Source organism: Triturus cristatus, chromosome 7 (assembly GCF_964204655.1).
Source record: "Triturus cristatus chromosome 7, aTriCri1.1, whole genome shotgun sequence".
Taxonomy (NCBI): Eukaryota; Metazoa; Chordata; class Amphibia; order Caudata; family Salamandridae; genus Triturus; species Triturus cristatus.
This window is the reverse complement of record NC_140590.1, coordinates 628,094,279-628,119,579: the sequence shown is the minus strand read 5'-3', so window position 1 is coordinate 628,119,579 and position 25,301 is coordinate 628,094,279. Positions and strand designations below refer to the sequence as shown.

At 45.5% G+C, this 25,301-nt stretch overlaps 1 protein-coding gene across 4 annotated transcripts in view; it reads left to right on the top strand.

Moving 5' to 3' along the window:
- The window catches only part of TEX2 (testis expressed 2), a 672,400-nt gene extending 647,520 nt beyond the window's left edge, over window positions 1-24,880 (top strand). For all 4 annotated transcript variants that reach the window (XM_085617239.1, XM_085617240.1, XM_085617237.1 and 1 more), the window contains exon 12: window positions 22,940-24,880. In XM_085617239.1, coding sequence (XP_085473365.1) covers window positions 22,940-23,062 — 123 coding nt within the window. In that variant the 3' untranslated portion in view covers window positions 23,063-24,880. The remainder of the gene's footprint in view (window positions 1-22,939) is intronic.
- Window positions 24,881-25,301: the final 421 nt, after the last annotated feature.

Sequence of the window (25,301 nt, the reverse complement as noted above, 5' to 3'; positions counted from 1 at the left end):
AGCTCGACCTTGCTAGTGCGTACCACCAGGTTGAGCTGCATCCAGATTCCCGTCACCTCACCGCATTTGTTTCCCCTCTGGGTACTTTTCAGTACCGACGGATGCATCGGCAGCGTCGGTATTCCATAGGGTGATGAGTAACATACTCAAAGGGGTCGACGGTGTATTGGTCTTCCAAGACGATGTTTCAATTTTTGTTAAGGATGTTAAATCATATGATCACATTTTGCACAAAGTCCTAAGATTATTTCAGCAGCATGGCGTTGTTTTAAAACTTGAAAAATGCAAATTCTTTTGTACTGAAGTGGAGTACTTGGGTCATATACTCACTCATGAAGGAGTTAGCCCCAGGCCTTGTTTTCTTGAAGCCATTACCAATGCATCTATTCCCACTGAGAAAACTGATGTTAAATCCCTACTGGGTTTGTGGGAATATTACTTGAGATTCATCCCTCACTACGCCACTATTGTTCGCCCTATTGGCAATCTCCTTAAGAAAGGGACCAAGTTTGAGTGGAGTGATGAGTGTGCGTCAGCTTTTAGCGAAATTAAACTTCTCCTAGGTAAAAGCTCTGTGCTCAAACCTTTCGACCCCAGTTTACCTGTTGATGCTAGCCAAGTGGGTTTAGGCGCAACTTTAACGCAGGTAGAGGATGGTGTTGAAAACACAATTGGATTTGCATCCAGAGTTCTGAGGGCCGCAGAGTTACAATACTCCATTATTGAGAAAGAGCTTTTGGCTTGTTCCTGGGCGATTGAAAAGTTTCATCCATACATCTGGGGCAAACGTTTTCTACTTCAAACGGATCACAACCCCTTCGTTAATATCTTAGGTGGAAGCTTAAGTAAATGTTATACTCCTAGGATTATGAGGATGGTCACAAAGGTTCTGCAGTACCAATTTGACGTTAAGCATATTTCTGGTGGTAGGGCAGACTTTCTCTCTCGGTTTCCTGCCATAGAGGACGATGATGATGACAATTTCCTATTCAGATCTTATTGATGAGGATTGCGAAGACTGTCTGGTTGCAGCTGTGGATATACCTGAGCTGAAGTTCTGTTCCGAGGATGAATGGAGGTCATCCTTTCGTAATGATTGTATTCTCCAAGAAGTCTGTACCCTTGATAAGAATGGATGGCCAAGGGAGAAAGTGCTTTCTACTGCGCTGCAACCATTTTCTAAAGTTGAGAGTGAGATCTCCTTAGAAGACAGTCTTCTTTTGCGGAGTAGCAAACTCATTCCTCCACATGTATTCAGGAAAGGGATCATAGAGAAGGCCCGTGAAGGACATTTAGTTTCTTCTTTTACTAAACGTCGTGTTCGTGATGCTTTTGGGTGGCCCAGTATGGACTCTGAAATTGATGACCTGCTTGCCAACTGTTGTGTTTGTAAGTCATCAGATAAAGCTCTTAAACTTTCTGTTCCCCTACTTATGCCCATTGAGTGTCCTGATGGTCCCTGGGTTAAACTTGGTGTAGATGTCATGGGACTATATGAGATGCTCTCAGGTGGTTCCAAATTTATTTCAGTCCTCATCGACTAAGCTTCAAAATGGCCTGAGTTCAAACTGGTCAGGGAGGCCAACACTAAATATGTGGTTACGTTTTTGAGTGATGTCTGGTTGAGGTAGGGGTTTCCGGAAATCCTGATTTCAGATAATGGGAAACCGTTTATCAGCAAAGAGTTTGAATCTTTCTGGTCTGTTTCAGGAGTTAGACATGTCAAAAGTTCCTTGTATCATCCCCAAGAGAACGGACTTGTGGAAAGGATGAATCGTGTTGTTGGTGATTTGTGAAATGGGCCAAAGATGGCAACCATGATGTTTTGGGAGCTCTAAAGAGCATATTTTGGTTTTATAGGACCACTCCCCATTCTTCAACTAAGGTATCACCCTTTGAATTAATGAGGGGAAGGAAGGCCAACACATCTTTCCGACCTGGGTGGCTGTCCAAGTGGATACAATCTGAGTCAGGTGTTTCTAAATTAATATCCATTGTTAAGGAGAATGTATCTTCCACACAATCTAAGCAAAAAGTTTGTTATGACTCAAAGAAAGGTTCCAAAACTTCAACTTTGGAAGTTGGTGATATGGTTAGACTAAAGAAATCGTACCATGTTAACAAAGGTGAAAGTAAATTTGGTGCACCCGTTAAAGTTATTAAGTTAGTGGGAAATGCCGTCCAGGTGGACGGGGGCTTTGGTGCAACCTTAGCAAGGTTGCCAAGGTTCGATGTAATGATTCGCATTCTTCTTCCATCGAAAGGATTTCCTCTCCCGCCAAGCAGATTTGCTTCATGGTAATGTGAGGAGTTCTCGCAGTGGCGTAACAAAACTTGAGGGGGCCGCCCTGCAAAGTACATGGAGGGGGCCCCCCATTCTCTACATCAGTCAAGAGCTCTCATGCCAGCCACCCGCCATACTGCAGGGGCTCACCCAGCCATAAAAAAGGGATTCTGGTTCCTCCATTGGTCACATCCGCCCTTTCATTGGGCGATTTACATACATCAGTAAATGCTGCTGCGCCCTCCAGCAAAGTTACATAACACTGCCTCCAGCCGGCCCACCAAGCACATCCTCCTACTTGGTGACTCACCTTCACGCAAAGCCCGCTCAGTTAACCACCTCCAAACACAGACCACAGCCTTCGTGCCTGCTACTAACCCATCCATTAATTCTACTCTCACCGCTACAAAACCCGCAGTTATGCTTTTCCGCCCGCCTTTAAAACCACACCTCGGATGTCACTCCGAACCCGTGACCGCCGCCCACTGCTCCCCCTGTCCACCACCGACAGAAAGACTGATGGCCGGTCCCATCTAACCACTGCCTACCAGTAAAGACAGAGCCTTTCAGCTGCTGCCCTTCCAATGCCACTGTAGTAGTTTAAAACATGTTAAACAATCTCTTCAACTTACCAACCCAAAACAGTTCTTCCTGCTAGCCTCTACGACATCAAAGCTGTTCCTGCTACTTTTAATCCTCTGCATGATGCACACAAAAATATTAAATGTACAAAGGGTCCAATTTTTGTTTCCTCACGCCAACATTAATTTACACTATGTACCCCACTAAACCATACCTCCTGTCAAAGGCAAACCTGATCCCATGTGTAGCACCAGTCAGCAAGTACCCCAAGGACAAACACCAGAGAGAATGCGCGATTAAAGTAATTAAACCGACACTGACAACGTAGCATTTCCCCACCCACTGTCAGCCCTGCAAAGACTGCAACCGCACAGGAGCCATCAAAACCAGCAACATCTAAAGTGCATTTCCACTTACTTTCAATGGCAGCTCCTGATACATATACCTATGACTTCTGGGCGGCATCTACCACAGACCACAGCATTGTCTCCGTATGACTAACTGAATGCTGTCGGTGAACGCTTCTCTTCCCCCTTCCTTACTAATAACTAAAGGAGGATAATGAAAAAAATATATAGTGTTTTCTTATGCAAATAGCGTATCAAGCACTTGCTGCCCGCAGTCCTCACCAGATCCACACGTATCAATATTCTGATATCGCACCATCCTGTCAACCCTTTAATTATCTGGAGATGTTTTTTATCCCTTCCGTGAAATGGGAAAAGCAATACCTTGCACGAAAACAAGTCCCTTTAAAACCTTTGCTACTTATACAGACTCGCAAAGCACTTACTTGTTTTACTAACTGTTGTTGTAAAGCAAACCGGTAACTCATTCTAGGGTTGAAATTACTGCTTAGAAGTATGGAAGTTAATACTGAGACGTAGGATGATTTTTTGCATGTCTGCCAGACACATGTTCTTCCTTACATGCGCACACAATGCAACAATACAATTTAGCTTAACAAATTGTTCAGAAATGTACCGGAAGATAAAGAAACAGCCCATATTATTTTTACAAAGAAAAATAGACAAACGCCCACTTTATACCCCATGACATAAAAGCCTTAGCATGCACAGCTTGTCCAAATCCACTCCAGCTAATTCAGCCCTTCCAAGTACCATGCATCTGGCGTTAGACTAACGCATTTAAGTGTGGTGATCCGCATCCCGCACTGAAATGCAAAATCACGCATAATAGGCATTGCGCCTCCTCGGGTACCAGTGCTGCTAATCAATGCATGTGTAGTATTATTTTCATGTGGCCGCCGTCTGTTTTCTGGTGCTTCCCCTGTCTCCTAAACGTGATGCGGTAAATTTCGTTATGCAGTACAGCTGCCTGTGTGGTAGTCCTGTAATGAATGTCCCTTTTCTATTCCCACAACATTTTGCCGTATTTCTGTAGTATGTTCATAAAGTTAGGTCTTTCAGTAGCAGACATACCAGAATAAAAAACAAAAACGTTAATTGTGAAGGTCCCGTAACTCCTGTGACCTAGGTGTATTGGTAACTGTTACCTGTGTTAGAGCGTTGATTTCTTCAGATGCAAGATAGATATAAAGCTGCACTGATTAGGGGAGTTGCATTGAGTAATTGCTAAATGTGTGACAATGGTTTCCGAAAGCGTTACTGTACCCGGGTGACATTGTATTGATACCGCACATTACACTCTAGGAGTGCATACACAACCTCTCCTCCCCTTACTGCCATGAATTATTGCTCCTCAGAGGGTTAGCGCCTCCAGTCATTGCTCGTAGTTCCACCTGTTACTGTGGTCAGTCACCTCTCAGCCATCCAACGCCTGTTGGCCCTTCCGCAGTCCTCAATGCTCCCCTTTTGACTAGAGTTCATCGAGAGGCATGCTGTAACAGTCTACTATATTGCCTCATCCAGCCTCTCAAGTTCGGGCCTCTGCCTGCTGGTCGCAGGCCCGTAAGGCCCAATTTACACACACACAGAAGAGGCCTCAGGTCCCCCTCCGTCCAGCAGGTGTTGTAATAATGCACCTACAGACCTTGCTCCACAGACGAGCTGATTGCGCCAAGGGTCTAGGTGCCTACCGTGGCGCAGGGAGCTGTGGCCTAACTCTAGTCTGGGAGCATCAGAGGCACCACTGCACATACTGCTTGAGGCTTGGATCTCCCCTCCTCACACTCCTGGCTAAATGGACGAAACACTTCAGACCAGGGCAGTCTAGATCACATAGTCCTAAAACATGTTAGATCCCAGTTGCACCCTACCTCAGACAGTAGATCACTGAGGAGGCACTAGAGGGCAAGTCACTGGGTCTTACTGTGATTTTAGCATCCCAGAAACGGACTGATTACTCATAGATAAAAGCAGCTCTTTTTGGAAGGTTTATTCGGACTACAGATTAGCATTAAAAAAAAACTTTGCAGCATTTCTACGCAGAGTAACCAGCCATTATGGGAGGCCTGATTGGACCTTGAATGAACTGCCACTTTTAAAGTGCTGGAGTTAGTGTAACCTGGTGCAGGCAAACCTCTGATTTCTACAGCGAACATCCTATGTATGTGTTTTGTAGAGTTACATTAACATGTAGCTCAAGGAAAACTGATTGGCGCTTGCAAGTTTGCAAAGACACCTGGCAGGCTGGTCACCATGAGGGTGCAGAGGAATACACCTCAATTAGAGCACATTTTCACACTGATTCACTCATAGATGCCAAGGTTTTCAGATTGGTAAGTGACTTTTTCATAATTTAACTGTAATAATGGGTGACATTCACACAGTCTGACTCTGCTCAGTTTTCAGTAGCCCGCTGTTAGCGCACTTTAGTTAAGTGACTTTCTTAGAGTTTCTAGTCGCTCAAATGGGCGTAATTTCTAATATTTATATGTTTCCCTCCTCTTCATTGCTTGATTTTGCTCACGAGAAAGTGTCACTCATAGTCATTGAAATGTCACTCATAATTACACTGATATTATGAAAATGTCTCACATCGCAATCTGAAACCTTGGCAGCTATGCTAAGTCTACCACATTTGAACATCTCATAATTCCATGCCACACAATTCAACTATAAATAATTTAACCCTACAGCATTCCATACCACATAATTACAATCCTAAAAATTATAAAACACATATTTCCACTTCACTTCATACCACATAATTCCACATCACATAATAACACTCCAAACCACCTAATTACACTCCACTCAACACAATTCAACTACAACCTATATAATTATACTTCACACAACATATTTACACTCCACTCCAAAACACATAATCACCCTCCACAAAATTATACACCACACCATGCCACATAATTCCACACGTCACACAATTCCACAATTCATCCCCACACAATTCATCACACAACATAATTACACTCCACATAATACCACTCAGCACCACGTAATTTACCTCCACATAATTATGCTCTACTCCATATTGCATAAATACACTCCACATAAATCCAGTCTATGCCACGTCGCAACATTCCACATAACTACACTTCAAACCATGCCTCATAATACCATTCAACATAATTTTCACTCAACAGCACACACTTCCACGTCACACAAATTCAACTCTACACATTTCCATTCCACACCAAATAATTCAACAGAAAACTACATATTTCAAACCAACAACACAATTACACAACACACCACATACATCCAATCTACACCACACAATTCTACATCATGCTACAATATTTAACAGCACTCCATATAAGTAAACTCCACTACATACCACTCCACAACACAAAATACAATTCCAGATAATCTCTCTCCAAAATACACAATCTCACTCCATGACACACAATCCCACTTCACATAATTCCAGTACACTCAATACCACACAATTACTATCCACATAATTACACTGCACACCATGCCACATTATTTCACTACACAGATCCAATCCAGACAACACAATTTCACAACCAACAGTACCAATCCAAACCACATATGACTTGCATATATGCAAATGCATATATTGCAAAACCATATATTGCAAATGCTTTTTACCTTCCAATGGGTCCCAACAGATCCTGTTCCTGGAGCTGCAATCCTTCTAACCGCCCCTGTCAGCTCTCCCCCGTGCTGCCTCGTCCTCTGGGGCACCCGCCCCCATCCTTTTTCCAGGCATGGCTCTGACTGAAGAGAAAGAATGTAACTTATTACTTTGTTTCTCTTCAGTCCTGGGTCAGCGGGAGGAGCTCAGAGCAGACTGCTCACTGCAGCTGCTTTAGAGCAAACCTCACAGCTCTCTACCAAAGAGCTGAGGGGGCCCCTTCACCTACTGAAGACTGGGGGCTGCGGGGGTGTTTGTTACGCCCGAGTGATTGCCAAACCTGCAAGGTATAGAGACTAATCTTTGTTTAGTGTTTCTTTTCCTTTTGTTTTGTTTTTTAGACGAAGGGAAGGTAATGTAGGATTCTGTGTCATGCGATTTTACTTACATCTCATTTCACGTGTTAACTTTTAAATGTATTGTCCCTGTTCTTATTAGAATGTTTCTGGTTGCCTAGGAACATGAGAATGTACATAGTTTTACTCTTGAGGCTGTATCTGTTGGAGCTGGCTGTTCCCTAGCTGGCTCAGTCTCCATGTAGCTTTACAATAAATCTCATCAAGACTAAACCTGTCTCCGGCATCTTTACTACAGTTTCATTCTAAAGTTATTTACTTATCTAAGCTATGCATGCATCAATGTGAATGTTTGTTTGCTGGCAACATTATAATAATCACAAAAATGTTCTAATGGGGGTCGGAATTCTGGAGCCTTATAAGGTCCCATATGGTATCCTACAAAAACCCCATCTCATTATTAATTATAAGTAATCTTGATGTGGGTAAATTATACTGTGCACCCAAGCCATATGGTTCGGTTGGTGCACTAATAAAGTTGTTAAAATGTATCCCCACTTCACATTTTCTGATTTCACTGATTAATTAGTAGTCTGGCTCTATTCTTCTTGAACTGTGTAACCCTACAGATAAGTGAATTTCATCCATTCCTCCCTCGAATTAAGACCCTGTCTTACAGTGTTGAGCCTCGAGATATACCACTGCTCCCCGAGTTTCCTTTTCTCCTCTAGACAGCCATCACGCTTGTTTCCTAAAAAATGTTTAAAATGAACCCGCTGAAATCCAAATGTCTGTGCCTGGCTTGTGTATAGTGCTCTACCAATGGGGCATTCAATGTACCATTTTTCAACGCCAATTTATTATCAGTAAGACGTAGTCTTAATTCCCGGCCAGTCTCACCCATATAGCCCAACCCACAGTGGCACTGTAAGAAATATACAATATTGCTGCTTCGACGGTTGTTAAGGCTTCTTGATGTGACCTTGACGCCATTATATTCAATTGTTTTACTGACTATGCACTGGTCACATAAGGCACAGAGTGGTGCATAGTAGAGTGCATTGGTGCCGGGTAGAGTGGCATAGAGTGCAGTGGTGTAGAGTAGAGTGGCAAAGAGTGCAGTGACTTAGAGTGGTGCAGAGTGGAGTGGCAGAGAGTGCAGTGGCGTAGAGTGGAATGATGCAGAGTGCAGTGTGACCTTGACGCCATTATATTCAATTGTTTTACTGACTATGCACTAGTCACATAAAGCACAGAGTGGTGCATATTAGAGTGCATTGGTGCAGGGTAGAGTGGCATAGAGTGTAGTGGTGTAGAGTAGATTGGCAGAGAGTGCAGTGGCGTTGAGTGATGCAAAGTAGAGTGACATAGACTGCATTGGCATAGAGTGCAGTAGTGCAGACTAGAGTGGCGTAGAGTTGAATGGCAGGGAGTGCAGGGTTGCAGAGTAGAGTGTTGTGGAGTGCATTGGTGTAAAGTGTTGTAGATTGCAGTGGTGTAGAGTGGGATAGAGTGCACTGGTGTAGAGTGCAGTGCTTGGAGTACAGTGGTGCAGAGTACAGTATAGTGTTAAGTGCAATGACCTAGAGTTCAGTGGCATAGAGTGCGGTGACTTGGAGTGCAGTCGTATAGAGTGCAATGGCCTAGAGTGGAGTGGCATAGATTAGATTGTTCTGAGTAGAGTGGAGTGGTGCAGGGAAGAGTGTAGTGGCGTAGAGTGCAGCGGCATAGAATTCAGTGGCTTACAATGCAGCATCATAGAATGCAGTGGTGTAGAGTAGAGAGGTACATAATGCATTGGTGTAGAGTAAAGTGGCCGAGAGGGCAGTGGCATTAAGTGGCTTAGAGTGCAGTGGCATAGAGTGGAGTGATATAGAGTGGCATAGAGTGCATTGCCATAGCGTGCAGTAGTGCAGAGTAGAGTGGTGTAGAGTTCAGTGGTGGGGATTACAGTGGCCTGAAGTAGGGTGTTACAGAGTGCGGTGGCATAGAGTGGAGTGATGCAGAGTAGTGCAGCGTAGAGTGAATTGGCATAGAGTGCAGTAGTGCAGATTAGAGTGGCATAGAGTACAGAAGCGTATAGTGCATTGGAGTAGATTGGCATATTGTGCAATGGCTTAGAGTACAATGGCATAGAATGGTGCAGAGTAGAGTGGTGCAGTTTGCAGTAGCATAGAGTGTAGTGGTACAGAGTAGTGTACAGTGGCATAGAGTGTTGCAGAGTATAATGATGAAGAGTGCAGTGGTGTAGAGTGTAGCAGTACAGAATTCAGTGGCATACAATGCAGTGGTGTAGATTAAAGTAGTGCATAGTAGAGTGCATTGGTGAAGAGTGGTGTGGTACAGGGTGAAGTGGCATAGAGTGCAGTGTGTAGAGTGGTGCAGAGTGGAGTGGTGAAGAGTGCAGTGGTGTGGAATGGAGTGCTGCAGAGTGCCGTGGTGTAGAGGGTAACTATGCAGAGTAGAGTGCATTGGCATAGAGTGCAGTAGTGTAGAGTTCAGTGGCGTTGAGTGCAGTGTGGCAGAATAGAGTGTCATAGAGTGCAGTGGTGTAGAGTGGGGTAGAGTACAGTGGTGCAAAGTAGAGTGTGGTGGTGTAAGTGCATTGTCGTAGAGGGCAGTGACGTAGAGTGCAGTGACTAGTAGAGTGGCGTCGAGTACAGTCGCATAGAGTGCAGTGGTATAAAGTAGATGGTTTCAGAGTAGAGTGAAGTGGCGTAGAGTAGGAGGGGTGCAGGGTAGAGTGCAGTGGCATAGAATTCAGAGGCATAGAAGGCAGTGGCATGGGTTAGAGTGGCTCATAGTAGAGTGCCGTGGTGCGGAATAAAGTGGCATACAGTGCAGCGTAGTAGAGTAGAGTGGCATAGAATGCAGTAATGCAGAGCAGAGCGGCATAGAGTGCAATGGTGCAAAGTAGAGTGCCATAGAGTTCAGTGTTGCAGAGTAGTGTCGTAGAATGCAGTGGTGTAGAGTGCAGTGGTGCACAGTAGAGTGCATTGGCGTAAGAGTGCATTGGCGTAGAGTGCATTGGCGAAGAATGCAGTGGTGTAGAGTGCAGTAGCGTATAGTGGAGTGGCACTGAGTGGAATAGAGTGGCATAGAGTACAGTGGCATAGAGTAGATTGTATCAGAGTAGAGTGAAGTGGCGTGGAGTGGAATGGTGCAGGTTAGAGTGCAGCAGTGTAGAGTGTAATGACGTAAAGTGGTGTTGAGTGCTGCGGTGCAGAGTAGATTGAAGTGGCATACATTTGATTGGTGAAGAGTGCAGGGGCATAGAATTGAGTGTTACAGAGTAAAGTGCATTGGCATAGTGTGCAGTAGCGTAGAGTGCAGTGTAGCAGAATGGCATAGAGTGCAGTCGTGCAGAGTAGATTTCAGTTGCCTAGATTATAGTGGTGTAGAGTACCTTGGCATAGAGTATAGTGGAGAAGAGTAGAACAGCGTAGAAGGAAGTGGTGCAGAGTAGAGTGCAGTGTACAGTGGCATGTAGTGATATCAAGTAGGGTGGCGCAGAGTAGAGTGCACGTAGAGTGGAGTATGCATGATGTGGTAGCACACTTCCATTACAAAAAGCACATATTCAATAAAAATGACCATTACATTTGCACAGACATACAGTTTTACTAATAAAACTATACTGCTCGCAAACGATAATGAGTGGAAATGGCATCACATAGTGTATTGATTTACTTTGATCATATTAAAGAATTTATTTCCAGGACACTTCAGAATTAACACAAAATGTGCTACATTTGGGCATTCCCAATTCTGAATTATTATGAAATATAGTTCATTTAAATGTTATGTGCTAGAAAATAACCTTTCCTACCCCCAGTATTCAGCAAGATTGTCACATAAATCCTCTCAATTTGAATTCAGAGAATGAAAAAAAGTTAACACCAAGCTCCCTCGGAAGACAGAGTCTGACATTTGACATCTGTCTTTGAATGCACAGCAAATGTGACAAGATAATAACAAGATTGACAGGCCTGTTTACAGAAAGGAGCACTTGTGAAAGAATACAAGGGGAGTTGGTGTGAAAAGGCTCTGCTTCTTGGGAGGGATGAACTTATCCTGGACAGCTTAAAACCAATAAAGCCAGCAAATAGTAAGCTAGAAAATGTGAGTTACAAACCACAAACTCAATAGTAAGCAATGAGCAGATTGCATTCCTAGGTCAGCTTTCTGAATGTCCCCAAGATGTCTTTAGCAAACCAGACAGCTGCGCTATCTAGTAGGTTCCAACCTAAAACGGGGGAAAAAGAATGACCTGATAAACAGCACAGGAGAAAGTCCTTATCAATATACTGGTGCCGTGTATGGCTCCCAATGTATCACGTAAAGTTTTGAAGCCAGGCACAAGAGAGGTAGAAAAATTAAGCCATGAAGGGTGTCTATAACAATGCATGCAAAAAGAGGGGGAGGAGCTTGCTCGCAACTGAGATGGCCGCTTGAGCCATTAGCTCCGCAACATCGTCCCGCTATCCGACAATCATGCGGCAGCATCGCGCTTCGAAACTGAGCGCACTAAAGTGGCCAGTGCTTTGGCTGACACGAGGGGCCCGGCGATTGCAATCCGATCTGTTATTACCCACTGGTGGAGGAGTTACGGGGTGCAAGACCGCCCGCCCGGCGGGCCTGGGATCCCCGGGCTAGAGTAGTGCGACGGCGCGAAGCAAACCAGGGAATGAGGGGAGCTGTTGCGGTGAGAGATGCTGTCCCGACCACTACCGGGTTCCGCTGGTGCTCGCTGCTGGGCACCTGAGGTCCGATTGCAACATTAGAGAGCTTGCAGCAGATTGAAGTTTTTTGGCCTCGGCCGTTGGTCTGACGCGGCCGGAAGAGACGACCCTCTGGGCCCGTGACTGCGACTGGAAAAGAGAGAGCCAGTCCGGCGGAGGAGAGAGAGCGTCCCCAGTGCACCTGGAACGGTGCTCCGTTCGGCCGGGCCCTGGAGCCCTGAACGCAGGCACCGTGAGCCTTCACACGTCCCTGCCGCCTTGGAAATGCATCACGGCAGGAAAGAGAGTGGCATTGAAGGTCGGCACGACACGAACTGGAAGGCCTGAGGCGGGCCCGGTGGGGCAACACTGGCTGCACTCTGCGCACCGCAGAAGTGCGATTCTTGGACTAGCCGTCACTTGTGATCTGTGACTCAGCTGAGGTTTCTGTGCTCGCTGAGGCCTCCGGTGAATGCGACGAGTGGACGAGTGGGGCGGAACGAGATAGTGCAGTTAGCCTGCAGGGAGTTGATCTGCTCCTTCAGGAGAAGGCTCGCTTCGGCGTACACCCTGCATAGGGGATAAAGTGGAGCTCTGGACGGTGACTGTCAGGCCTGTATGGTGGCACTCCGGGAGGAGCATTGGGGCCCTGCACGCGGAGAGCGTTTGCGCACCCATACTTCCGCCATTTAGAGCAGAGCTCGCTGGACGCGCTGATACACGTGGAGGCTGGCGGGCGGCGACTCGCTGCACTGGGCAAGTCATGGGAGTGAGTGCCTGAAAGCGCAGTGTTTGGTGGAACACCTCTTGCGGTAAACAACAGCTGTGGCACGTGGATTGGGACTGAGATTGCAGAGGGACGGTGGGAGTGAGTGGAGGCCCAATCCTGCAGAAGCCCAGGGGGAGATGCTGCCCATCTCTGTTGAGTGGAGACTGGCACACGCATGCTGATGGTGGTGGGAAGAAGCTTGCCGGGTGGAAGTGCCCCATTGCAATAGCGCTTTGTACGAGTGCGGAGTTCCTCGGGGGAGAACTCCAGTGATTCTCTGTTGACCGGGCTGACGGGTGTTTGTCCCGTGCATTGAGCGCGCATATTGGCCACTGCTTGGAACCAGCTGGGGAGCGTCCTGGGGAACCAATGGGTGTTATGTGCTGACATTGGTGGGCAAGACGGAGTCGCCTGAGGGAATGGGCACTGCCCGGAGCATAATCAGAAAGCGATGAAGACTAGTAGTGGCTTGGCGTTTCTTGCAGCTGGTCCAGTGGAGTGGCTCGTAGATTTTTGGCGCTGTGTGGTGAGGGAGGGTCGCGGGAGGCACTCAGCTAGCATCAACAATGGACAGAGTGGATAGGGCCCAACCTAAAATCTCCTCTGATCAGAGGCGGTCGAAGTCGCAAGATGCCTCTACCGAAACGCATGCAGACCACAGCGCCAACTGACCCGGTACGGACATTCGGAGCATGCTTCTGACAATGTAAAAAAAATCTACAGGGCGGCATCATCTCTCTAGGTACGAAAATGGACGCTCTCTCCTATAGGATGGACAGAATGGCTGAGCGCTTAGACAAACACGCCGAACGTCTGGACATGTCGGAGCGCAGACTTATGGAGGTCGAAGAAGCGAATACTGCGTTAGACACTGAACACAAGCAGCTTGGCAGACCTATGCGCGTCCTGCAAGATAAGACCGAAGACTTAGAAGCGCGCTCCCGTAGATGTAATCTTAGAATTGTTGGCCTGCCGGAGTCCACTCAAACTGGTAACATGGAACAATTCATAGAGAAGCTATTGGTTAAGCTGCTGGGAAAGGGGGTATTTTCCTCAATGTTCGTAGTGGAAAGAGCGCACCGCTCCCTGGGGCCTCACCCGTCCCCGGGGCGCCACCGTGTCCAATCATCGCTAAATTGCTTAATTATCGAGACAGAGACACTGCCCTGCGCCTAGCGAGAGACAAGCGTTCATTGTCCTATGAGGGTTCAGAGGTTTCGCTCTTTCCAGACTTTATGATCCAAATGCAGGAGGCCCGGAGGCAGTTTATCCCTATGAAGAAGCAACTCTGCGAACTGGGCATAGATTACGCCATGCTGTACCCTGCCAAGCTTCGCGTCAACACGCAGGGGCGCTCCCATATTTTCACGGATCCAAAAGCGCTCCAGAAGGCATTAAAAGGGTGGACAAAAGAGCGGCGTCGCAGTCCGGAACGGCAGCAGCTCGGTGAGGCGGCAGGAGGAGACCTGGACGAACAGGACTAACAGCGTAGAACCACGGCGCATTGCTAAGTATGACTATGAACATACAAAGGGGGGGGGGGGCTGGGCTTCCAGGGCTGTGTTGCATGGGCGTGGTGGTGGCGAGACCACTTTTGTCAGGCTTGGGTCACCACTAAGTTGGGTACGCTCCCCGCCTTAGTACTTACACGGAGCAGCCACCTACACAATTGGAGACTGGGAATGACGTTAAGTGATTGATACAGGTGGGGGCCACTGGGAGTCTGAGATGGCTTTGTAGGTGTATGCAGGCCGGGTCACTGGAGACACTGGATACTCGGCTGAGAGATGTACCTGCTAAGTTAGTGAACTGTGTGTCGATTAGGATCTAGGCATATGGGATGGCGATGCTGTTGCTCATGTTTGAGACGATGTGCGGGGAGCGGGGCTGTTTTATGTTTACACAGTCTCTGTGCTGTTGAGCAACATCTACTCACGAGTGCATCACACGACGGGGGTACTGTTTGATTATGGTGGATGGTGGTTTGGATGCTGTTGGGGATGACTCACGACCAAGTTGGGGGTAGGCTGTTGTGGGAGGGGGGATAGTGGGAAAAGGGGAATGTTTTATTGTTCCTGTTGTTTAAAGTTTCACACTGGCCTTTGATGGGTAGGCACACTTGCCACAGGTTGAATAATCCAGGTTGCACCATATTCAGTGTAGGGGCGGATGGCGGGACACAGTGAGCTCCAAACGCCAAGGCCGCTAGACTCCCTCCGCGCGCTTACGTGGAATGTCCGGGGGCTCAATGACCATCGCAAACTGGGTAAGGTACTCCACTACCTGCAGAGGCAGAATATTGATGTGGCCCTGGTACAGGAGACCCACCTCCCATTGAAAAATGCTATTCTGCGCAGTAGAGGGCTAGCGGATCATGTTAATGTCTCCGGATTCACCACACATGCTAGGGGAGTTCTGAAATGGGTTAACCCTAAATCCCCCTATACATTTGTCCAATTGGAATTTGACAAGAATGGTCGCTATGTTATTTCCAAATGTCAGGGAAGGGGTATCAACTTAATTATAGTGAATGTCTAAGGCCCCAACTATGACTGTCCGGAGTTTTTCTCTGTGCTGGCGTTCGTAGTGGCCAGATACACTGAGGTGTGGTACCTCTGGGGTGAGGACTTCAATTTGGTCAGAGATCCAAATCTGGATAGATTCGGGGGTTCGGTGTGGAAGACAACAGCAGGGGCACGGGCACTTGAATGCGCTATGACGAGACTGGGCCTCTGCGATGCTTGGCGCACCAGGCATCCAGATAAAGGGGGTTACACACATTATTCACATTAATCACAACTTGCACACCCGCATAGATTATTGCTTGCTCTCTGCTTCCCTGATAGAGCACGTTCGGGAATGCTTGATTTTTCCGCGTACTCTATCGAACCATTCTCCGCTGTTATTGATTATTAGTACGCCGAAGAAGACTATTCCTCCATTCACCTGGCGCTTCCCCCCCTTACTCATTGCTGGACCCTCTTTTTAAAGCTGAACTAGCAGAGGCAATAGAAACCTTTTTTCCCATAAATACGGGTTCAGTGGACAGTTTCCAAACAGTGTGGGAAATGTTTAAAGTATATCTATGGCGTTGCTATGGCCAAGCACTCGGGGGTTCTTCGCTCGATTCGTGGCAGACTCTGTACTCTGGAAAAGGAACTGGGGGTGTTAGAACAATCTCTGTTAGAGAACCCAGATGAGACTACCACGCAAGCCATTAAGGACCACTTGGGGGAGTATCAGGAACCTGCAGATAGCGAACTGAAACACATGGGTAAATATGCAACAGCGCGCACCTACGGGAAGGGGGATAGACCGGGGTCAGTTCTGCCGCAGATTATCAAAGCCAAGCGCAGCAGAACGCTGATCACGCAGCTTAAGTCGGAAGAGGGAGACCTGCTTACGGACGAAGCGAACATAGCGGACCGGTTTAAGAGCTGTTACGGGGCCTTATACACTTCCCGGTCTACCGGAACAGAGGACCAAATTTTGGACTACTTAGAGCATATAAAATTGCCATTTCTCACGAACATGCATTGCGTGTTTCTTATGCGGCCTATTGAAAAGGAAGAAATATTGCTTGCACTGTCAGGAATGCGAGCAAATAGGGGGTTGATGGCCTAACGGTAGGGTTCTATAAGACATTTTTGGATTTATTACTCCCGCACCTGGCTGCGCTTTTCGATGATATATGTGTGTCAGGCACAATGCCGCCATCAATGAGGGAGGCGGTTATTGTCGCCATACCTAAACCAGATAAACCGCTAGATGAGTGCGGATCTTACCGCCCACTCTCCTTGCTTAATGTGGATACCAAAATCTTTGCAAAGATTCTTGCTAATCGTCTTTTCCCCCCATGGCACTGACACTGGTAGCTCCGGAGCAAGTGGGGTTTGTCCCAGATAGGAATCTCACCTACAACCTCCGCACGGTGTTTGGCACCATCCAACATGTTAGACACAATACTAAAGCCGTCGCGGTCTTTCTTGATATGAAAAAGGCCTTTGACTCTGTTGAGTGGCCTTTTCTGCAGTATGTTCTCACTAGGATGGGACTTGGCCCCGTCTTCCTTCAGTTGATTGGGGTACTGTACACCTCACCCAGGGCGTGAATAAAAATAGGTAATTTTGTGATGGATCCCATAGCTATTACGCGAGGAATGAGACCAGGCTTCCCATTATCCCCTGTTGTATACGCTTTGGTCGCAGAACCGTTGGCGGGTGCGCTCCGAGAGTATCACGGACATGAAGGTATCAGTTTTCCGACATATAAGATAGTGGTCTCCACCGATGCGGATGATACACTGTTGTATGTCCGAGACCCGGAGAACAATCTTTCCTCTGTTTTTAGGGAAGTAGTGCATTTCGGAGCGCTGTCTGGATTACGAGTCAACTGGTCTAAATCCATAATTTCCCCACTCACGCCGGCTACGCTGCAGTTTGAACCAGAGTATCCACTATGCTGGTCTACTGAGTTGATTCGATACTTGGGCATACGGCTCCATACAGACTCGGAGGTCGTGTTTCGGGAAAATTACGGTACAGCGGTCAGCAAACTGGAGGATGATGTAGAGAGCTGGATTAAGCTACCGCTATCATTACTAGGTAGTGTCCATCATGAAGATGGTGATTTTGCCCCGGTTTCTGTTCTTGTTTACAAATATTCCCATTGTTCTACCAGTATCATTTTTTCAACGAGTTCAGGCATTATTGATAAAGTAGCCTGGGCGGGCAAACAAGCACGGGTGCGTTGGCAGGTACTTACCCTCCCGTATCATATGGGGGGGGCTGGGTGCCCCGGATTTGAGTCTGTATTACAGAGCGGCGCAAGGCGCTCGGGCGTACCACTGGATGCACGGCTCTCCAGATATCTCGTTTCGCCGCATGGAACGGCTATTTGCCGACCCGCTACCTCTTCCTGCCACCATATGTGCACCCTTTGACCGCAGGACAGGGATACTAGACTCGCTTAATTCGGCATGCCACGCCTGGCACACTTTGTTGAACTTGCAAGTGGGGGGTTATTGTATTTGCCGGCTATGCCTATTGAGTGGGCCCTTTGGCTTGCTCCATGCCGGGACAAAGGAGTGGTTCGAGCTTTGCAAGCGTTGAATGTTCTGACGATGGGAGACTTGTTACACGAGGGAGTAGTGAAGACATGGGAAGACGTGGGGGGCTCAGCCACTGCCAGTTGCTTGCTCCAGAGAGTTCAGTTTCACAGGGAGCGGAGAGCCTTGCGGGAGGTGCTGGGGGACGATCTGCAGGAACCACCGTAGATGCTGGAACTGTCCTATATTATTAAAGCTAAAAAGCCACACAAGGCGGTCTCCAATGTTTATAAATTGGCAATGGCACATAGGGCGAATAAATATACGAAAGCCAGACTAGCCTGGCAGCGTGACTTGCAAAAGGAAATAGATTACTCTATGTGGTCCTATTGCTGTACTAGCACCCGGCGCATTTCGCTACATGGCAGACACAGGCTTGTCCACATCAAGTTTTTGAATAGAGCGTATTATACTCCAGAGAGAATATGCAGATATGGGTTACGGGAGGACTCGGCTTGTGACAGATGTCATGGGCATTCGGCAGAATTTGTCCACCTAGCTTGGCATTGGACTGACGTGTATAGATTTTGGGAGCAGATCTTCCTGGAACTGGGCAAGGTGGTGGGTGTGGAGCTTTCCCCGGACCCGGCCTTGGCTCTCCTGGGGTACTCTAAGCGACTGCCTACAGCGGTCCGTAGGTTGGTTGATATGGGTCTGCTTGTGGCAAAGCGGCGTGTGGCAATGTGTTGGGTGAAGGGTCCTGTACCAACAATGGCGCAATGGTCGCATGACATGCTTTAATGCAGCACCCAAACTGAGACCTTTAGTGAATTACTACCTCCCAGGAACAGGCCCAAGAACTTCTGGGGACTATATACTATGTACCTGCTTACTAAAGAGGTTACCCCAGAGGAGGCGGTTTTTGCCATCTCTGACACGAACACCCATGACCCTGGAGCACGAGCCCCTTCATATGAAACATAACAAGTGTCACTCCCCTGGACACATTCCTGCTGGTACGGGTCTGCATCTGGCTTGTTGAATGGCATCTGTAGAGTGGGTGGACAGGTTAGACCTAACTAAATTGACATGGGGTCCCCCTTGCTGGAGACACTGTGGGGTATTGACCTTGGGGTGATGTGTGTTACATGCTTTGGGAGGCCAAAAGTATATTGTGACATGAAAAGGAGCAATTAATAACAGCCCAAACAGTACATCATTTAAGAATCACCATAGAGAACAAGCATTTGCAATGCAATAGGTCTCGCATTTACGCGAGTTTGAGCTATTGACATTGCAAATAACAATGCCTTTTAGTTTTGTTTTAGTTTTAAAAACATAAATAAAAGGCATTGTCATTTACAATGCCAATAGCTTAAACTCGTGTAACTGCGAGACCTATTGCATTGCAAATGCTTGTTTATTTTTGCTGACGCAGAACAATATCGTTAAAAAGCAGTGGCAAAACCAAATGCTCAGGTGGTGCCACTAAAAAGCGAGAATTATTGGCTTTGCCACTCGTGGTTTCATGCGGGAACAGAGTGCTTCACAAGGGGAAATTGTCCCATATAAAGGAAATAAATAAGACAAATATGCAAATTTACATTACCCCTCCCTACCCGTGCAATGGCAATTTATCCTCTCCCTACACAGTGCTCATTTGTAAACAGTACGTGGATCTGCTTATGTTTTTTACGAAGTAGGCATACTGGTGAAACTGAAGGAGGATTTTGGCACGGTGACACTTGGGGGGCACAAACACTTTTGAGAATCGAGTCCATCCAATCCCTTCTTTTTCTGGGGGGGGGTTTGGGTCAACTTTGTATTTTTTGCCCCGTTTATATTGGTTTACTGGCTGCGTACCAGTTACTAATTCACTGACATTCCACTCTTTAACAGTCCTCGGATATCACCACGTCACTGATGGAAAACGTTTTAAAAGTTTTAATAAAATCCGAATACACAAAGGTAGCAAGAGGATATCCCGGTATGCAGATCACGTGGTATTTGTTGAAATGTCCTATTTACTTTGGTGTTTCGTGAACGCACCACGCTTTACAGCATCTTTAGAGCACTCGGATATATAGACTAGTCACTATGCCAGGGCCTCTCAACTGAATGGCGCCATCTTATTTGCCCGCCTCACCATTCTAGGCACTTATAGCAAGCAAGAAAGAGGAGGTCGAAGTGAAGAAAAAAAGAGTGGAACACACACTCTGGGAAGGGACAAAAAAGGAGAGTGAGTGAGTGAGGGAGGAAGGAGGAGGAGAGACAGAAACAAGAGAGGGAATGAAGGTGACTGACAGAAAAAGGGTGTGAGTAGGAAAAGTGAGAAAAAGAAACTGAGTAAGCGGAGACGGAGTGAGGGAGACTGAGCAACCAATAAGAAAACACATAATATTTGCAGATGGGAAGATTGTGAGCTGGAAGAGTGACAGAGAGAAGAGGGGGTGAGAGGAACAAGAGAACGATAAAGTAGAGTAACGTGGAGGGGTGGAGAGAATATTGGCAAGAAGAGGGTGGGAGAAATAAAAAGGATAAATATGGAGCCAACAAGAGAAGGGTGAGGAGGGAGAGAACTTGGGACGGCAGAGGGGTGGATATATGTGGCATATATGTGTGTCACACAGTGTTACCATGTGAGTTGGAGGTCTGAAATGGGGCAAATCAGTGGGAAATATTCTAAAGCTCGGCAAGTGGAAAATTACATCTGAAATGGGGAATATTCTAAAGCTCGGCAAGTGGAAAATTACAACTCAGCTGAGTGCCTTTTCTCATTGTGCTCTCAGTCTCAGGAGCTACAAGCCACAACGGTAACTACAGCAGCGTTAGGGAATCGGAGTGCAGAAAGATGGGAACACGGTGGAGGGCAGGGGCGGTGAGGAGGTGCGTGTTGTGCTCTGCGTTTGCAGGTCTGATTGGTAAATACAGCAATTAAGCTGATTTAGACCCTGGGGGATGGGTGCTGTAAATGAAGTCTGCTGCTCCGTGGAGTTGTTTTTTAAAGAGACATTTCTGCGGTTAAAAACAAGTATTAGGGTCTAAAATGGAAAGTTGAAATGCTTGTACTCCGACTACTCCGATACTCCACACAAAGTGATATATTATATGTTAACGTTGAATACGGGGCAGTGGGTTACACAGTAGTATCTTGCAAACAACCTAACGACAATGACTAATTCAATAAAGAAGAGGACACAACCTGTAATTTAAATCCTAATACGAGTCAGGCACCTCTCACTGTGTGTGCACATTCACTTGTCGGTTGTTTTCTATTTATTGCACTATTGCTGTTCACATGGGAAGTGAAAAAGTTTCACGCAAACACAGGAACAAAAAGAAACAAGCAGGAAGGGGGTGGCAAATGGTGGAATAACGCTTTCGAGCAAAAGTGAAAGTGATCGCGATCGCGATCACATCAAAGCGGCCGGCGAAAGTGAAAGCAAACGAGTGCTTTCAGGCCTCCAAATGGTGCGCGCGCCCGGCCGACGCACATGCACTGTATTTGGAGGCCTGAAAAGCCACTGTTTGCACTTCCAAAACTCGCTTACTATAAGTCTCGCCAGAGCAGCGCTAAAGCGCTGTCTCAGGTGAGACCTAAAAAAAGGCCGAAATGTTCTTGCAAAAATGAACATTGAAAAGGTGGAATATCTTCATGTGCAGGGTACGCTTATGACCTATATCCTAAGTTATCACAGGGATGAGTTCGGGTGGCATGTTATACAATATTAACCTACATACAAGAAGAAAACAGTGAGTAGGTTAACCTGTTGAGTAATTTCGCAATACCAGACAGAATACACATTTCAATTGTGCATTCAGTAAGTGAGGAAAGTGAGGACCCGAAATACCATTTAAAAATAATACTAAGAAGAAAAAATCATTTTGTTTTTCTTTTAATGACCAGCACAGACATTGTAAATGTCAAAATGTACAAAGCTTGGACTTTTGGTATCATTCTGGCGATGTTCAAAGAAGTCTGGGGGCTGCCATACTGCACCGCATGAACGTCCTGGATGATTTCCTCCTTACCCTCAACTAGATAAAGATGTATGGCACGATATTGATAGCAAAAGTGGAATAGCTGGGTTTAAAACTTCAGGAATTACTATATATAACAAGATGGGAAGGTGTAAAAAGATTACAGTATCGTATGTCATGCTTTTGATTGAGAAGGTCCATTCAAATTATTTTCTGTCAAATTTACAGTTTGAACATACAGTATCACCTATGAACACCTCTTGATCCATGTATGTGTAACAGGCTGATTAGAGGCAAGAGAACTCATGAGGTTCATTACTAATAGTGTGCCAGACTGCCAGATTCATGTAGTTTGGTTTTGCGTATTATGTGAAATTCAGTCAAAATTATGCAAATTTCATGAAATGCAAAATTGACATTTAGCAATTTATTTTAGCACACAATGTATTCCGGTGTCTATTTTGGACGTAAGGACACATTTTCTGCTTTAAAAAAAGGACCAAAAACTCAAGTGGCACGAACAACAGCTGCACGCTTTCTGGTCACTCCATTGTCCCCATGCTGCTACCGTGTCGTATAATGGTGTCATTTTAGGAATTTCCTATACCAAGTGTAAAACTAAATCTACGAGATTGCCCTGGCATGACATAAATTTCGCCCTGGCCTACTTATTACATCCTCAAGGGTGTGCAAGTACTTGCAGGCCACAGGGGAATTGCTGGGGATTGTAGTGACAGTGGTGCGGCATGGCCAAGGAAATCCCCAGGATACCCCGGAGTCTATGGGTGCCACAGCTCTGCAGCCCTCATCATAGATGGGTACTGTGGTGGGAGAGTAGTGGTGGCGTTTAGTCCTTGATGGAAGTGGTACCTCTATCCAGGTCTAAACATAGAATAGCGTTTCTGCAATAAAATATTCTGCTGCCTCTTGAAAGAGGAGGCTAGAGAAAAAGTAATTTCTGTTTGTTTTTCATTACTTTTAAACATACGTAAAAATTTACTTATTTCAACAAAATGGACAATGAAACGGGACATGTCTTTGAATTCAAGGGAAAGCTATAAGAACTTGAGAATGTAGGTTGGGTTGACATAAGAGTAAATCAGAAATTCACTTACCTTCTGACTATATTGTATAATTCTGTAGTGAGCCCAGATGGCATAGTGAAATAAGAAATGCTGTACCTGTGTAACTTTGTTATATCTTATTTTCTAGAAAATATTTGTCATGCCAAACATGGACGATCTTTATGTCCCTCTAATGCACTCCGCCATGGACCCCCGCTCATCGGCGTGTTCTTCGAAGGACCCCATCGCAGAGGCTGCTGATGGCCAATGAAATGTGAAGACTTGCAGTTTACAGTATTATGAAGTATATTTCCATGTTTTTGAACTGTGCAGTAGTTTTGCCTTCATCACAGACATCCTTTTGAAGAAGACTGCTAAATCCCATATTTTCAGAGTTCGATTAGCTATTATTTTCCATCAGTTACACTAAGTTGCATTCCATGTATACCTTAACTACCACCTGTGTCTGCTGTAAAGATCAGAGTTTATCCTGAAGTCAATGGTACAGGTAGTGCTGAAAGCTCAAAGATAGGCTTGCTGGTTGGGCTTCTGGGTGGTCATGTACGCGGTACATTGAAGGAGCATTTTTCTGCAGTAGAGGGGACTGCTTGCCAAATACGTATATCTCCTCAGGGTAGAACGATGAACTTCACTTGAGCATCGCAAGGTGCATTTGTGAACTTGGATGTGTTTTCACTTCTGCCATCAGTGGCTTGTGTCAAGCAAACAAAACGTGGCAGGTTTCATGAGTAAAGGGTGTATAGAAAATCCTACCGATGATTTAACTGGCTGTGTGTGTTAAATTATTCATGTTTCATATACAATTGTGCTTTTGGAAGTAAGTAGCCATAATACACATATAATGTGAGTGAGGGTGGGAGAGGTGGGGGTATTTTTGTGATTTGTAAAAAACAAAACAAAAAAAAGTGTAAAAACATTCGGCCAGGCCATGAAATGGAGCCATCGCAGGCCTTTAACAGTGAGGTACAATCACCGTGGTTTGTGAGGAATACTACATCTTATGAAGGATAGTATGAGCGCACACACAAATGTCTATCACTGCACACCATGGGCACACAAGAGGAATCCTCCTGCGTGTCTGCAGACACCCAACATTACACTGGAGGAACTCCCACACGGGGAAGAAGATTTACAATGACTTTGATTAGCTAAACATGATACCAGTGTCTTCTTGCAAAGTCTTGGCACGTGCCACAATTAATTAATTGTTGTGTATGTTGCATAGGAATAGGACATTTTAGAATACTTTACGATGTTCATATACTGAAAGGAAAAGATGCTTTTAGTATTCCAATTTCAGTGGCCAACTTAGTGGGTTATTACTGCCTTTTCAGTCCAGTGCTTTGACTGGCAAACAAAATTTAGTAAATCTATAGGAGTTTGAACACTACATGTCTGATATGTTGTATTCGTTTAAGTTAAGTTGCCAATGGACATTTTTTTTTTGTATATGTCAGATGATAATTTCGTTTACAAATGAATCGAGTGTCTGCTCCCTTTTTAATACCATACAATTTCTTTATAAAATAACATATTTTTAAACTTTTTTGTACCTTTTTGTTTGAAGCAGCAGTTGATGTAAATCAAAATTGCCTTGTGTACGTTTTGATGACTTACCATTTGGATTAAGTGAAGTTTGTTTTCTAACAATGGAGCACTTTGCCTGTAAACATAATACAAATTAACCTTTAATATATTTAAAGATATATTTGAACACATATTTTCATTTGCTTTCATTGTGATAGCAAGTTATATTTGTAAAGTGAACTCATAGTCTGCCATTACCGCATTGTGTTCGATCATTACGTTTTTGTTTTTTTTGCTTCCCGGATTTTAGGCATTGTTTACCTTCTATGAAGTCTGCATGTCTCTGTACGCAGGTTTTTACACAATTTTATTTTTGTGCAATAACAAAATTATAAGTCCAAGGACTAGATGCACTAATGTGTAATTAGACATGTTGATTTATTACACATAATTGTGTCATATTGCACTTCATAATCAAAACTGTATGTGGGTAATTGCAATCCGCTTGCTTTTGTTTTATGAAATAAATGTATCCATTGTCTGAGAGTCTACACCGGTATTTTGTTTCTACAAATATGTTGTACATACTGTCTGCCTTGAAGCCCTTCACATGCGTGGAAGCGGGCGGTAGCCAATATGTGACCTTATATGGACTGCTATGTGTTTTCGATACAAGTAACCAAAACGTCGTTCAGATTAATTCGTGACTCCAAGTCTGTGGCAGACTTTTCTGTGTAAAATTGCAGGTTTCGTAATGATTTAGGTGTTTCGATTTCTTGTAGCTTTTGGAAATTCTGAAAACTGTAAATAGATTTTTTTTTTAGATTTCCTGCAGGTTTTCTGTTTCTTTGTTGATTTCTAGACCGAATGGACGCCTCCAAAGGATTAGAACTTGAGTGACCGTGGACAAGAATGCCAGGATTGTAGCAGCTACATCAACACAGTCTTGTAACACGGTTTAA